Source organism: Chinchilla lanigera, unplaced genomic scaffold, assembly GCF_000276665.1.
Source record: "Chinchilla lanigera isolate Chin_1 unplaced genomic scaffold, ChiLan1.0 scaffold00064, whole genome shotgun sequence".
Taxonomy (NCBI): Eukaryota; Metazoa; Chordata; class Mammalia; order Rodentia; family Chinchillidae; genus Chinchilla; species Chinchilla lanigera.
Genome location: NW_004955465.1, coordinates 2813951 through 2830512, shown reverse-complemented (window position 1 = coordinate 2830512; position 16562 = coordinate 2813951). Strand labels below are relative to the sequence as shown.

General features: G+C 40.1%; 1 protein-coding gene across 2 annotated transcripts in view; it reads right to left on the bottom strand.

Annotated features, from left to right (window-relative positions):
• Nucleotides 1-7144: 7144 nt before the first annotated feature.
• The window catches only part of Adtrp (androgen-dependent TFPI-regulating protein), a 102198-nt gene continuing 92780 nt past the window's right edge, over nt 7145-16562 (bottom strand). The window contains exon 7 of one of the 2 annotated variants that reach the window (XM_013521868.1): nt 7145-7463. In XM_013521868.1, the coding sequence (XP_013377322.1) occupies nt 7444-7463 (20 nt within the window). In that variant the 3' untranslated portion in view covers nt 7145-7443. Of the gene's footprint in view, nt 7464-15094; nt 15340-16562 lie in introns of those variants that run through there. The other variant, XM_013521869.1, reaches the window with a different exon arrangement.

Sequence of the window (16562 nt, the reverse complement as noted above, 5' to 3'; positions counted from 1 at the left end):
CCTAAGCATACCCTCTGATGGTCATGCGAATCCTGTGAACTGTACATTATCTTCCCAACATATTTATCTCTGCTGAAAGTAGCTAGAAATGTCTTATTTTACTTATTACCATGAACTTAGATTATTATTAATCAGATATGCAAAAGTGCTTTTTAAACTGCGGCACATACAAACGTTTTCTCTGTCTGTCTCTGTCTCCCTGTCTATCTGTCTCTCTCTCTGTGTCTGTCTCTGTCTTTCTGTCTTCTGATTATCTCTCTGTCTCTCTCTCTCTCCCCATTTACATTTATTTGTGCTTAGATGCGTGCTCTTAGGGCCTTTCTGTGCTATTGTAATTCTGCATGAATGGTGTCATTCTGCATGAAAAAATGTACTTATATTCCAACAAATAAACAAATGGAAAGAGCATGTGAATCTGTGTCGGATGAAAAGGTCATTAACGGATCAGATGAATCAGAAGAGTTAGAGACTCACTGGAGGAATCATTTCCTGGAAGACTGAAGGGCTTGTTTGGATCTAAAGTATTTATATTCAGTTGAACTTGAAGGTCAAATAGAGAAACCTCAGTTTTTGTTTTAAACAGTGTCTGCTGCTTGATGTCTCCAGGGAAGATGTGTTCTTGATCACTATGTGGACTGAGTGGGAGTCTTGGGAACATATGTTCTGATGAGTCTGAGTCTATGTTTTCACTTGGCAATGAACCAGAAGAGAGGGCTGGGCTTATTTTCACAGACGTCCTGCTTTGCTGTCCTGAAAGGTGCAAAACGGGAGTGAACGCAATGAGAAGCATCCTCTCTGAAAATGGACCATTGGGAAACACAGTTATGAAAAAATGCCACTGCATTCACGAGAGTCATCTCAGGACTTTGGAGTTACAGGGACACAGGGGCAGTCCTTCTGGCAGCAAACCACAACCAATCCTTGCAACTATGATTACCTTTTCATGCTGAGGTCTTAAGGATATAGAAAGTGTGATAGTAGATCTGTTTATTTTGATTATCCAAACACAGGCTTATTTGTCAATTTGTGTATAACTCGTGGGGATCTTGGGAGCCTTTATGAAAAAGATTTCTGTGTTTTAAAGGAAGAAAAGAAAATGAGGACTCTCTGTCACCAGATTTACAGAGGTTTTGCCTCTGATTCTTGGGAGCAGAGCTGTGGTGAAGCAGGAGGCTAAGGGAAGTCAGAAAGCCTGTATTTTCCTGAGCCCACAGAGGGTGGTAGGAAAAGGAGGAGCTAGGCTTTGTGTGGTGCTTTGCTGAATAGCTTCCCCTCTGTAGTAACATGAGGACTTCATTTAGGTTCCTATAGAGAAAGTGCTGCCTGCCAACAGTACATCAGTAGAAAATGCTGTAAAAATGAACAAAGACAGTTATGTGCTGGATCATGATGTCTCTGTCCATCAGAATACATATATGACAGTGGTGCCGTAAGACTCTAATGGAACTGGAGAATTCCTCTGACCTAGTAACAACTTTTGTGACATCTGAGCACAATACATTTCTCTCACATTTGTGTTAATGCTGGCATGCACAGAACTACTGCACTGCCAGGCATATAAATGGATGATCTGTACAGTTATGTACCTTATGTACAACTTGATGATAAACAACTATATTTCTGGTTTCTTTATGTACTATACTATACTTTTCATAATTATTGTAGAGTGTCTTCCTCCTACTTAGAAACAAGAAAATGTACCATGAGGCAGTCTGCTATGTCACCAGCAGCGGCCTCATACATTTCATGTTTATTACACCTCTTAAAGTCATAGAGAGGCCACGTCAATTGGTTGACAGACCACTAAGTCTGTAAGTGTGCTCTATGATGTTTGCACTACCACAAAATTGCATTTTTCAAAATGTGTTCCTGTTGTTAGGTGACTTATGACTGTGTAGCAGCCTTGGGTAGCAGTGAATCTGTAGCTTTTGGAACAGAAATGGCGAATGAGTCAGAACATTGCCACTTGGCTGGCAGGTGGTCCTAGAGCACTGGCAGTAAGCAGAAGCTTCAGAGAGGCAGAGAAATGCCAGGAAACCTACACACTGACCCCAACAGCATCAGATCAGGACTGCTGGGGGTGGAAGGAGAAGCCTAGAGAGGACGGGTCTGAATCTGGGGAGCCATTCAGAGCACAGCTAAGGGCAGGGCCATCGCTGACCTGGATGAATCTGCTGTCCAAAGTTTCCTTATGTTGACTCAGCATTAATGGTACATCCCTCTTGTAAGAGAAGCCAGGGAAGCCAGCGTACTTTTGGGGGTATCCTGACATCCATGGGGTTGTTTGAGACTTCTGTTTCAGATGCATGGGCTTGGCTGGAAACAAGGATTGTGGATCAATGGATACAGTCGAATCTGTCCATTAACCCCAATCCCTTGGGTGATGTGGGGTCAGAAATGTTATGCCTGTGTCTTTGGTTTGAATTAATGAACAAGACCTGTGATTTAGTGAGACCTTATAGTTTCTTAATTTTCCTATAAAAATGCTGCTTCCAGTGAAGGAGTAGGTAATTTCTGTATTTCAAGGTTCAAAACATAACAAAAGATAGCTAAACAAAATTTAAATGATATTCTCTGGTGTATATAAAATGAGTAAAGCAGTTTATGTTTGAAGAAATGGATCAATGTACACACAATGTTCACTTTATTCATAATACTGGAAAGTTAGTGATAATGACTTTTAAACTGAAGTCTTCAGGGTCCATGAGAGAAAATGGACACTGATATTTGTAATTACTTTGACTTGTTGCTAGGACTTAATGTGATTGATACCACGACTTTCCCTAGTGAACATTCTAATTGGTCATTTAGGAGAAGTGCAGCTATGAGGAGCGCCAGGAAGCCTGGTTAGGAGATCTCCTACTTATCAGGGGGTCATGAGTTGACCATGAATAAAAACTACGACTCAAGTCAACAACAGCAACAGCAGCTCTCTATTGAGGCTTTATTCAGTGTTAATTACTGTGCTGGGCTTTATATGCATTATATATTTTAATCTTCACAAGATAATCGTAGGCATTAGCATCTTCACTTCGTAAGTTTACAATAATCTACTCAAGACCACACAGTTCGCAAGTGGTCATTATGATGGTCATAATGATGATGATGGTGATGACTGATGATAATGAGTGATGATAATAGTGATGACAATAGCCATGAGATCTTACCTGGCATTGTGTTTTTCTGTTGACAGAATAAATAAAAATAAATGATTGCATTTTATTCATATAGTACCCAGGTGATGTAAGCACTATTATTATCATTTTCATTCTTTGTGTGGGAAAACTTGGATTGAAAACAACTTCCAGAGCTATTACTTATGAAAGCCATAAGTCATAAGATTTCTTTCTCCATATTCTATTGTGAGCCCTTCCTGGTTCTCATCATGGTCTGGGAAGTTTATATTTGTAATCCCATGGAAAAGCTATTGGAATCCTAGTGTGTTAATCCTAATCTATTAGTTCTAGTGCAACCCATGGCAAGAATGAAGACACTAAAGCATATTTGTAGCTGTGGGGAGCCAAGGGGTCCTAAGTCCAGCTAGGCTGATGGCTAACTAGAACAAAGGCCCTGACCCAGGGCTGAACTCAGATTTCATTAATTCATGAAAAAGTGAGTGGCTCAGGGATGACTGACTGTGAGAATGATGGGAAGTATGTGAGTGCCATGAGCTGGGGTAGGTAGGTGGTCTGAAGTCACCTCTGCAATATGTAGAAAGAAGGATATGCAGAAGGAGTAATTTATATAACACAACTCAAGGTAATATATAATATTTTGGGATCAATGTTTTAGCTCTGATGTGTAATTTTTTTATGTCTTGGGAAGTCATAGCCTCTTATCTAGAGGCTTGATCCTGGAGAGTGTGACTCTCCCTCACGCAAGTTTTTTGGGAGCTAGAGGGTGGGACAACACTGACCTTGTACCTTGCTTCAAAGATTACATATCAGCATCTTGGCTGGACCAATTTGCATTGTTTAAAGCCCCTTGAGGGGACAAAGAGAAGTCCTAACCAGCTCTGCACACATCAAGACATGGAAATAGGGCCAGGTTCAGCCAAAATGGAGATAATTGCTCTTCTTTCAAGAGAATCACCCAGGAGAATCACCCAGGTGGTCCTCCACAATATTTACAGCAGAAACACCAGTTTTTAGTTGTGTGACATTATACAAGGCACTTCATTTCTCCATGCTTAATTTTCTCATATTGATTATTCAAAGTACAAGGAATTAATGTGATGATTATTTTAAATTGTTTAGTAGTCTTAGGATTTGTAAATATTAACCATTTTAATATTATTATTGTTATAACATTTTTAGATTTCCTTAGGCTTTTCACATGGGTCTTATTTTATAAAAGAAAATTTAATAAAGTGATTGCATCCTGTAGGCAGTACCATACTACAAGCAAAGACAAATGAGGTTTATGACTTTGCTTATGTTTTCTTAGAGAACATTTTCTCCACAATGTATTAACTCAAGACTCACACAGTGTATGCAGTTTACTGTGTGATGCATCAGAAGTAACCCAGTATGCGCCACCTGACCCTTATTTTCAAAGAGCTTATATTCCAGTAGAGTTACTATTTATGTGGAAAATTCAATAGTGTGGTGAGCACATTTTGACTTAACTGTTCCACCTCTAAGTAATTCTCCAAGAAAACAGAAAACACATGTCTGCCAAAGGACTTGTGCAGCAAAATTCATAGAAGCTTTATTTTTAGTGGTAAACTAAAATGGCCCTAAATGTCCAGCAGGAAAATAAATAGTGTGTGATGCATCCATACAAACTGAAAGTAATAAAAATGATGATGGATGGATGCCTCAAAGCCATTGTGTCCAAGCCAAGGAAAAGAAAATCTAATGCATCTTATAGGCATAATTTGCATGAAATTTTTTAATAGATAGCACTAATCTATGGTAAAAGAAATCAAGGAAAAGAAAATCTATGCATCTTACAGGCATAATTTGCATGAAATTTTAAAATAGATAACGCTAATCTATGGTAAAAGAAATCAGAACAGAGGTCGGTTGTTTGAGATTGAAGGTGTAATGGACAAGGAAGATAAGGAAATTTTTGGGAGTGATCAAAACACTTTTTACCTTGATGGAGATAAAGGAGTGTGGGATAGTAGACACACAAGAATGCATTCATCAAAACTCATTGAACTGAACATGTAAGATCTCTACGTTTCACTGTATATAGATATACTTTGATAATTTTTTCTAAATATTATACTTCACATTACAATAAATGGCATTTTTGAAAATTTTATTTTATAAATGTTTAGCATTAGCAAGTAGTAATGCAATTGATCTTATGTATTGACCTTGAATTTTCTAACATTGAGAAATTCACTAATTGGCTCTAGTAGTCTTTTTTCAAATATTGCTTTCTTTAGATTCTGTATACAATAGAGCCACTTATATCTTCCATTTCTCTTAATTAATCTCTCAGGTTTCCTATCTTTGGTCTTGCAATTGTGCCCTAAAGTTGAAATAATTTTTTAAATGTATCATTTGGTTCTTTCTAGTTTTGTATAGTTTGTTCTTAAACCAATACATTAGGCAGTTAATTTATATTTTTTGTATTTCTATTTCTAGAATTTCTACTTGGTTCATTTTCATATCTGCGAGGTCACATTTTTTAACATTTCCTGTTTGATGCAGATATTCTCAAATTTTTACTTTCTTAAACAGTGATTTTATAATTAGTATCTGATGACTTCTATTCTTGAAGTCTTTTAGGGTCTGCTTGTACAGACTATATTGCTATTGTTTCCTTCTCATTGTAACTTATTTCCTTGGTCACCATTAACTACTATGCAAGAGACATCGTTTTTGGTGATTCCTGTGACCTGGATGAAGGTGTCCTTCTATAGATACTTTTGCATTTTCCCCTCACAGGCGTTTAAGGGGACTATCTTTTTGTAACTAATTTAAATTACATTCTTGGCTTACACTTTTCTGGGCTATCCTTAGGCTTTGGATTTAGCTATACATTTTGAGTGACTTATCTGTAGGTAAAACTACTCAGGAACAGATGTATTTGTGTGTTTTCCCCCTTTACTCAGTATTAAGCCACGTCTGTCTTGGAATTGTTTTTGTAGTGAAGTAGATAGCTTGTACTTCCTAGGGTTTCTCCACTTAGGATTCATGGTTAATGTAATGAAAATTTAACATCACCCTTACAACCTGGATGGATACAGCTTTGACTTTTGTCACTCTGAGAGGTCTTCAAATCTGTGCCACCTTGCTCCTACCTTATGTGCTCAGGTCAGATGTCTTTGCTTCAAGTTATTCTGGGCTCTTGGAGTCTCTTAGACCTAGATCTGATAATTCCTTACTGTCTTGGTCACTTTTCTTATTGCTAAGACGAAATACCCAACACCCAAAGTTAAAGGAGGAAAGGTTTATTTGGTTCACAGGTTATAGAAGTTTCAGTCCATATTTGGCTGGCTCCAAGGCAAAGTGACTTGGCAGAGGGGCATTACAGAGAATAGCTCATGAGGGCAGAAAGTATCAAAGCAACAAAGAGGGAGACAAGACACTTTGTCCCTTATTTGGTATGCAGGCTACCTTCCCTACAGTGGGTGTAGCACTCACACCCTTAATCCTAGCATAGTCAAAACTATGCCAAACCAATCAGTGGAATGATTTACTAATCACAGACCTTAATCCTGGCATCACATACTCTAAATTCAGCCACCTGTATAAAAGCTCTATGACCGCATGAGGCTTTCGGGGTCATCTAGACACAAACCATAACACTTGCTATCTTGTTGCTTTATTAATGCTTTAATGCTTTTAATGAGATTAAAAAATTATCCTATCTAACAGTTGTAGATAGGATAATTATCCTATCTAACAGTTGATTTTAGCAGAAGGGCTGGCCTAATTGGCCTACCCCCTTATTATTAGAAATGGAGGAAATTTAAAGTACCATTTTCACAGTGCCATTTTCATCATTTCTAAGTATACTAGTAATACCCCAAATTGATGGTTCACGATGTATTTTTTTTTAAAAGTTCAGCATAATTAAAAGAAAAAAGAAAGCAAAATCATAAAGGAGACCAATAGACATTCACAAAACAGGGAAAGTGTTTAAAATTTACATCAGGAAGATCAAACATCAGCAAAAGGACTGGTTTCCTTGAAATAGTAAGAACTTTATGCTATTGTCAATTGATGTGTAAAAAAAATCACCATGCAGTTTAACAGCCTAGAGCAATTCACACTGATTATCTCACAGTTTCTGGGAGCAGCTCAGCTGAATGGTCCAGCTTAGTATACCTCATGAGGCTATGGCAGAGAAACAAGCCAGGGCTATGATGATCTGAGGCCAGTCTGGGGCTAGAGGATTCCTGCGGAAGTCATCAGTGCTGGTCTTCAATGGCTGCTTTCTTAAGGCTTCAGTGTCTCCCTCTGTCAGTTCATGATACAGCAGCTAGCTTCTCCCAGAGAGATCTACAGAGAGTCAATACGACAGAAGCTGAATATCTTTTATTACCTCAGCTTGGAAATAACAGAGTGATCCCTTGGCTTACGAACTTAATTCCTTCTCGAGGGCTGGTTGTAACTCAAGTTGGTTGCAAGTCAAGACTTTTCCCTTAAGAAATAATGGTAATACCCATAATGCATCTGAACCTTCCAAAGCCCCCCTTAACTAACCTTTTCATAATAAAAAAGGGTTGTATAATGTGCATAAATTACCAGAAACAGCAGTAATTTTCCTAGTTTATTCACCAAAAATTTATAAAATGTGCCTACCTAACAAAAACAACAATTTCATACTGCAATCATCATTCAAGCAGACATCTTTGGCTTGCAGGCAGGGGGAGGTGAAATGGAAGGTGGTTATTATTTGAAAGGAGAGTCCCCTTCTGTAAGAAGATCAGGAATCCTTTCTCTCCTTGGGAGAGTCTGTAGCCCACTAGGCATGGTTCTGGCTCACTAAGTCTCAACCTTTTCAGAACTAAAAAACTGGTCTAAGGTTGTCTGCTTCTGTCTTTTCTTTAGCCTATTCTGTTTTATGGCATGACATTGTAATTAAGCCAGTGAATGCAAATTGGCATTTTCTCTCTCTGGGTGGATCTTCTCTACCAATATTTGTAGCTCTGTCCACTTTTTCAGTATTTCCTTTATTTCAGAACTTTGTTGCCCTGATTGCTGATACTCTCCCTCTTCAGAAAGCTCCTCAGCTGCCAGTCTCTGTTGCTCAGCCAGAAGTTGCTGAAGTTCCTCTGTAGACAGTTCCTCTGAGTGTTGCCCCACTAGTTCCTCAGCATCACCACTGTCTACCTATAAGCCTGTGGACTCTGCTATAGTGACAGCGTCATCAACTGTAGGGTCAACTGAATGTTCAGGTTCCTCTACACCACCTTCAAAGTCTCTCTGTGTAAGTTCAAGCCACTTTTTCTTCCAGGCAGATCTATGTCTTTTAGAGACACTGGCCCAGGACTTCTCAATTAACCCTAGACAGGAAAGCATGTTGTAATGCTCCCCTTAGTACTCTTTAAGAATTAAATCTGTAGCTGAGACTACCTGGAAGCATTTCAGAAACAGATCCTTGCTGTTATCTTCTTCAAGTTATTTTTAACATGCTGGTTAGGCTTCAGCAGAGGAGTTGCATGAGGTGAGAGCAACTCGATTAAGAACCATGGGAATTCTTCAGCCAATTCTTCCAAATCTTGTGGGTGAGCAGGAGCATTGTCCATGATGAGGACAGCCTTGAGTAAACCTTTATCCTCCAGATATTTCTGAACAGTAGGACAGAAAGTTCCCTTGATCCAGTCAAGAAAAATACTCTTGTTACCTAAGCTTTTGTGTTAGATCTCCACATTACCCCTAGCTTATTTTTCATGACTTGATGTTTTCTGAACGCTTGAGGGGTCTCAGAGTGATAAAGCAAGACAGTCTTTATCTTGCTTTTGCATGACTTGCATTGGCACATAACAATAAGGTTAGTCTCTTCTTCTTAGGCTTGTGGCCTGGCATTTTCCTCTCTTCCTGGGTAAAGTATGTTCTCCTGGGCACTTTCTTCCAAATAGGCCAGTCTCATCACAGTTGAAAGCTTGATGAAAACAAAAGTCACTTCTGTGTCATCATTTAGAAGTGGCATATGTAATTTTCAGCAGCCCTTTTATCAGCACTGGCTGCTTCACCACGTCTAGTTATGCTATGAACTCCATTTCTCACTTTAAAATTGTGAAACCACCCCTTACTGGCATGAAATGTTTCACCGTATCACTTTTTGATGGATTATCCTTTATGAGATTTGTGGTTATAGCCATAGCTGTTTCACAAATTATAGACTCAGGCTATAACCGGCCATCTGCCTTTCATTTATACACACTAGTAATAGCTTTTATACCTCATCTCATCCTGTTGATTGTGATTTCTTAATTTGAGTAACACCTTTAGCAACACTAGCTTCTTTATACAAATCTTTGTTCTGTTAGATTGTTGAGATAGTGGATTTCAACATTCTGTACCTATTAGTGGGATTGGTCATATGAATGCCACTCCATATTTTGCCAAAGATTCCTTCTTCTTTTTAATTGTGATTGCTTTTCTTACATTCCCTTCCTTCCTTAGCTTCTTTTCTAGCTTTTGAGGGGCCATTGTGATAGCACTAATGGTACTGATTATAGGAAGCACTGACTGAAATCACATAAAAACACACATCCAGGCTCAGACTGACATGTGTGTACAGTTACACATGCTTTTCTGACATCATGAATCATTGTTTGCAACCACACAAGTGGCTGGTATTTGGGTTGTAACTCAAGACTTTGGTGGTAAGTTAAACCTAAAATTCCAGTCATAACCCAAGTTGCTCACATGTGAGGACAGTTGTAACTTGAAGGTCCAATGTACCATCACTCCTGTCATATTTTATTGGCCACTCAGATCCAGCATTGGTCTGGGGATGTAGCTCAGTAGCACAAGTGCCTGTCTGGCAAGTACGAGGTCCTTAGTTCAATTCCCAGTACCAAAAAAAAAAAAAAAAAAAGCCAGATCCAGCATGGTTCGATGTGGGGGTACAATGGAAGGGTATGAATATCAGGAGATAGGGTTCATCTGGGGCCATTTTGGAGACTGCCTGCCACAGCTCCTACAGTTTAAAGAGAGAGAACACTTAAACAGAAAAATGGACAAAGTATACAAAAAGTCTGTTCATAGAAAATACAAATAAATAAACATTAAGAAACATCTTAAGTGTAAAAGGATGTTTCACCTTACACAAAATAAGAATAGTGTAAGTGAAGACTATATTGAGATGCCATTTTTTACCTATAATATTAGTGAAGATAAAACTCAAAGTTATAACTCACTCTATTGCTGAGAATTTTGGAAAACAGAGACTCATCTTTTTAGTGTGGTAGACTCTGGTAAAACCTCCATGAAGAGTATTTGGCAATAACTATCAAAAGTAAAAATACATATATCTTTTGATCCAATAATTCTACTTCTAAGAATTTATACTAAATATATTGTGGCACATGTGCAAAATGATATCTGTATGAAGATATTTATTGCACTGCCAAGTTGCAATAGTGGAAGATCAGAAGCCATCTGCATTTCCATCAATTGAGAACTGGTTAAATAAATTATGTTAACATACATGTAATAAAATTCTATGCATTTCTTTAAAGCATGAATTGGTTTAGAATTTTCAGCAATGTATACTGACAGATATAAAAGCAAGATGCTTTTATATCTCACATCACTATTTGTGAGAAAATAGATACACAATAGAGTATCTCCAGATGCATGAGCAAGAGACTTGGACTAGTAGTAGTTACTTTTGTAGCTTTTGTAGAGGGGAACTTAGTGACTAAGATACAGGGAAGTGAGAGAGAATTACTTTTTAATGCAGATAGTGTTGTGTTTTTAATTTTACATTATCACAAGCACTGGCCACTGTCTCAATCTGTTTTTTGTTGCAGAATACAGAATACCTGAGACTTAGTAGTTTATAAACAAAAGAAGTTTATTTTAGCTCACAGTTCTGGAGGCCCAGGGCATGAAACCAACATCATCTACTTGGCTTCTGGAAAGAGCCTTATGCTGTGTCACAATGTGGTAGAGGAACAGAAAAGGGAGCAAATGCATACAAAGAGAAGACAGGTGTGTAACAAGAGAGCATGACTTATTTTATTTCAACTCACTTTCATGGTAACTTTCTCTTCCCAGCAGACCTGACTTACTCCAGAGAGACCTAACCCTACCTCAAGAGAACTAATTTAGTCTCTCGAGCAGTTTTCCCACAATCTGCTCACCTGTCACCAGACTCCACCCCTTCAAGGTCCCACTCTTTGCAGTTATTGGGGGACCAAGTTTCCAGTACATGGACCTTTTTGTGAAAAAACCAGAGTGATTACTCACAAAATTTTCTGAAATATGCTTTTAAAAACTGTATTGTAATAATCTGAAAGGATGGTACCTTAAGCTAAGCTGGAGTCAATAGGAACAAGAAGAAATAGCCTTGGCAGGAAATGGTGAATAACTGGATTGTACAGTGGGAGAAGAATGGAGGATAGGGAACCTCAGTACATACCTCTGACAACCACATTTATACATTTGATGAAATAATTACATTTTATGGGAAAAGATACATCTTTAAAAAATCAAAATGTATTATTTTCTGTACTCTGCCATAAACTTCTTGTAGTTAGAGATATACTCCAAATTTCTTGGTATCTTTCACAACACTTAGTATGGTATCTGACTTGTTATAGATGCCCGATAAATATTTGTCAGATGCATGTCTAAATATTGAATTTCTAAACTTGTTGTTTATCGTTTCAGAAGGTAGATTAAATATTTGCCTAAATGGAGAATACGAGCACAAAGAGCTGGAAATACATCACGTCATCTCTTTACCCAAGGGACTAAGACAAATGGAGAGAAGTCGGAGTTCAAGCACCAAATTGCTAATTGGAACAAGCACCGGAATTGCAAACCACAGAGTCATTTGTGTTAAGGCCTCCAAGGAAAGGGAAGCATCAGCTTAGCCACCAGAGGGCTCTCATCCTCATCTTCTTATTTAATAGGCTTGAAACTAAACAGGAGATAAAAAATGCAGTTGTGAACGAGAAGAAAAAGAACATATACACCCCCTCCCAATTAAATTTATGCTGCTATTGTAAGGACATCCTGAAGTTCCTCAAATATGCTTTCAACGCTCCATCTCCAAATGTGGAGGAGGGCCTCCTCATCTTTGGTTCATTGTAATTTAAATTTGCTGTATCTTTAGTGCTCTGTGACACAAGGACTGTCAGGAATGTGTTCCTATATGTTGGGTGGGAAGAAGGATGTTGCCGCTAGCTAGCTGCATTCCTTTAAGGAAGCCCAGCGACATGGTTATTAGCTGAAATCTTAGCACTTTAGGAAGACTTGAAGGTTCTAAAATTTAGGACTGCTGAAGTCCATAGCACTTACAATGATTTTTATTCTAGTTGAATTTTGTGTCAAGGGATAGATGATATAATATGATTTGAGACCCTCTTGTTGATTTTGCGAATTCATGATGACAATCAGTGAGTTTTCCTCTTATTAATCTCTTCTGACTCCTAGTATCACCATCGGCTCTTTTGTGCCCTGTGATTTACCACTAAATCTACCAAGTGCACAGATTATAACCTATAGAAATCACTTATTGGATTAATAGAGCCTTTGAACTAAGAGAGCAGAGAAGGAAATGCATGCTTATTGAGTGCTGACACTGGGCTGCCGAATGTTCTAGATCCATTATTATTATCTACCTCACAGTAACTCTCCCACCATGCGGATACTGCATCAGCAATTTGCATAAAAGAGAGCCATGCTCTGCAAGGTTGAGTGAGTCACCCAGGACTGTAAGTGCTGTGGAAATGGGATAATTGAATTTAGAGTGCCTATAAAGTGAACATCCTGTCACCCTGACATTTTAGTAGCCCCAGTACTGTGAGTTTATGCTTTGGGTTTTCTCCCTTTGCATACCACCACATCCTCAAGTCCTGCAGGGTCTTTGGGCCAGTAGCTCATTGGTCATGCTTTAAACAGCATGTTCTGTGGCCATCCCAGTGTGTATGTGGAGTCTGGTTTAACAGTGGTTGCAGCAACACCACAAGGGATGCTCCTCATATGTAGGATGTGGGGTGGGGGGAGGAGGGCCCCCAACTCCTCGTCACCCACAAGTGTGAGCCGGCTGTGAGACCCCACAGGTCTTTTGTAGTAACTCTCATCATTTGGCCTAGCTGTCCTCACTCCAGCTACAGGTGACTTCTGAACTGAGATGCCTACGGGTAAGCACAGGTGGGGTCTGTGGGTGTGTGACTGTGTGATTGTGCCTTTTGCTGTGGATGTTATACATTGATCAGTGACACTAAGCTTGAGTAACCATAGGCCATGCTGCTAGGACTGGCCCATGGCCAAGAGAGAAGTAGGATTTTCCAGACTCTTCTACACTTTCTCATCCAAGGCACCTGGTAAGCAATGTCCTGCAGGCAGGATGGTAACCTGAGGCTGGTGTACAAGCTACAGCCATGAAGAACAGTGGCCTTGATCGCTCATTCAGAGAGCCACGTGCAAGACCACAGTCCCTGAGCATCATTAGCTACATGGGAAGATGTGACAAACACAGGCCATGTACCTCTCAGCCTAGAAGGCAGAACAATGTGGAACACCAAGTCCTCTTACTGTCGTGTGTGAAATAGTCCCAAAAATTGATTTTCAAAGTAACACTTGGCTATTCAAGCTTCTTCCTGAAACCTGTACCCCTGAATGGGTTCATGTGAGGGAGACAGACTGTTGCTTCCCTGGCTGGAGGATGTGGGATTTCAGAAGACTGCTGAATGAAGGTAGGAGAGAGCTTGGCAAGTGGAAGCTGAAGGATTATTATAGCCTATGAATCACTGCAAGCAAATGACGTGAGTGGGGTGAGTGAGAGAGGTGTGCGAAGCAGGCTGCAGGCAGAGCCAGAGGAAGGAGGGGAGCTGGGGGAGCAAAGGCACAGAGTGTTTGCTCAGGGTTCTATGGAAAAACCGGGCCAATAGGATGTGGGTATAAAGGGAAAATCAAAATATATGGTGAATGTTCAAATTTTAAATTTTTATTACAGTGAAAGAAAACCACATTGACACTACACATCCTCTAAACATTCCCCCTTGCTCCAAACACACTCACCATGTCATTTTTGGCACTTTATAAAGCAGTTCTAGAAGTCTTCTTTCATGAGTGTCTTTACAATGTATTAAAAAAAACAAAACAAACAATGAATGTGCTGCCCAGGGATAGAAAGGTAGGCTCAGGATCATGAAAACATTACTGTGTGGCCTCCTCCACCTTACTCACCGGATTGGTACCATGCAACTGCTGGCTATCCTCCAAAGTCAAAATGACCATGAAAGGTAAATGTTTTGAATGGATTCAAAACATCAGGGCACCCACCATTGCAAAACCAATGACACTCATGAAAGAGAACTTCCAGAACTGCTGCAGAAAGTGGCAAGCATGATGGGATAAGTATGTTCAAAGTGAAGGGGAGGATTTTGAGCGGGATTCAGGGCAATGTATATCTTTTATCGTTATACATTCTTTTAAATTTAAACATTCACTGTATTTTTTTTTTTAATCACACCACATATATGGAAAGATTTCTTTTAGGGAATCTGCTTTTGTGATGACAGAGGCTGCCAAGTCCAAAATCTGCGGGCTGGAGCTATGCAGTTCAAATCTGAAAGCTGACTGCAGCAGACTCCCCACTAGCCTGGGCTCCTACTGCTCCTGCTTGCGAGACACATCTGTAGATAGGAAGGTGAAAGCCTGGCCAGAAAGCTCTACGGAGGTCTGAAAACAGCCCCAGAGACTGGCCGCACACTCTGCCTCAAATACCTCTGCTGTTGTCCCCCAAGCGGCAGGGCACACAGTCACACCACATAACCCTAACCCCCCGCATGCCACCAGCACTCTATCACTGAGTATACTCAGCTATACACCAACTGTCAAAGTTGCTAGGGCTCAGAAAGAGGGTGTTTCAACAATGATGTAGTTTTTTCTGAGCCTGTACCCTCCCCACATAGCCTCAGAAGGTTTGAAAGGAGAATGTTTACCTTCTGACCTTGAGGAGACAGTAGGAAGGTTAATCTTTCAGATACCATGAAGGAGAGAGAATCAGGATTTGGTAGCAGTTCTGTGGCACATGGGGAAGGGGAGGCATCAGAGCTGGCCAAACTGAGTTTTGTCTCCGTTCCTCTTGGGTAGTTCTTTGGGAAATGTCACCAACTGCACCAAGCCTCAGCTTCTTTATTCATCACATAGGGATGACGATGTCTGTCTCCTCAAGCTGTGGGGAGGTCTAGAAATAATGAATAGCAAGCCAGTTGTATAGTGGACACTCAATAGATGGTACAGATTATTAGGGTAGTCAAGTGAGAAGAGTTAAAAGCTGAAATTTGGTAGGCAATGGCCTCTGGTTTGCGAAAGAGAAATAATGTATGAGGTTGAATAGGATCCCCCGCCCATCTCCCGATATTCATGTTCACTTGGAATCTCAGAAAGTGACCTTAGTCTGGAGTCTTCGCAAATGTGATTCATTCAGGATCTTGAAATGAGTCATCTTCATTAGTGTGGGTCTTACATCCATTCAACGACTTGAGTTTTTATAAGAGAAAAGAGAGATTTAGATAGTCCAAATTCTCTGTAAGGAAAAAGACACGGAGGCAGCCAGGAATAGTGACACAGACCTGTAATCCCAGGACTCTGGGAGGCTGAGACAGGAGGCTCCCAAGTTGGAGACCACCCTGGGCAATTTTTTTGTTGTTTTTTTTTTTTTTTTTTTGTTTTGGTTTTTTTCCGGTACCGGCAACCGAACTCACGACCTTGCGCTTGCCAGGCAAGCGCTTTGCCGCTGAGCTAGATCCCCAGCCCCCACCCTGGGCAATTTAATGAGACCATTCGCCAAAATTAAAAATGAAAAGTGTTGGGGAGAGCTCAGTGTGAAGGCCCTAGGTTCAATCCCCAGTACTGCAAACAAACAAGCATCAAACCCACAGAAGGAAGAATGCCATGAGAAAGTGGAAGCAGAGATTAGAATGACATTTCAACAACCCAAGGATTACTGGGAACTCCCTGAAGGGAAGATTCTTCCCTACCACCTTCAGAGGGAGCAGGGCACGGCCACATTTGACCTCAGATTGCCTGCCTCTGGGACTGTGGGAGGATATAATTCCATTGATTTTAAGCTACCCAATTTGTGCTACTTTGTTATAGCAACTGCAAGGATCTAAAGTTGATAATAGCTACACTACTATGTTGTTTCAACTGTTATTAGCTTGTTGCAGACATAATTAGATTTAGTAATAAAGTTTTAGCTAAATGTTAGGAGGAACTATGTAGATACTGGGTAAGCAACCCAGTGTGATGATGATCTGTGCTTGGAGCCAAGGCTACTGGCACCCAGAGGGCTTCCCGCGGTGAACGTGTGGGGGTGAGGTGAGATGACAGAGAGCACAGAGGCAACAAGTCAGCATCACAGGGCTGCCCACCCAGGGACCCACCCATCCACCAATCAGGGAGGAG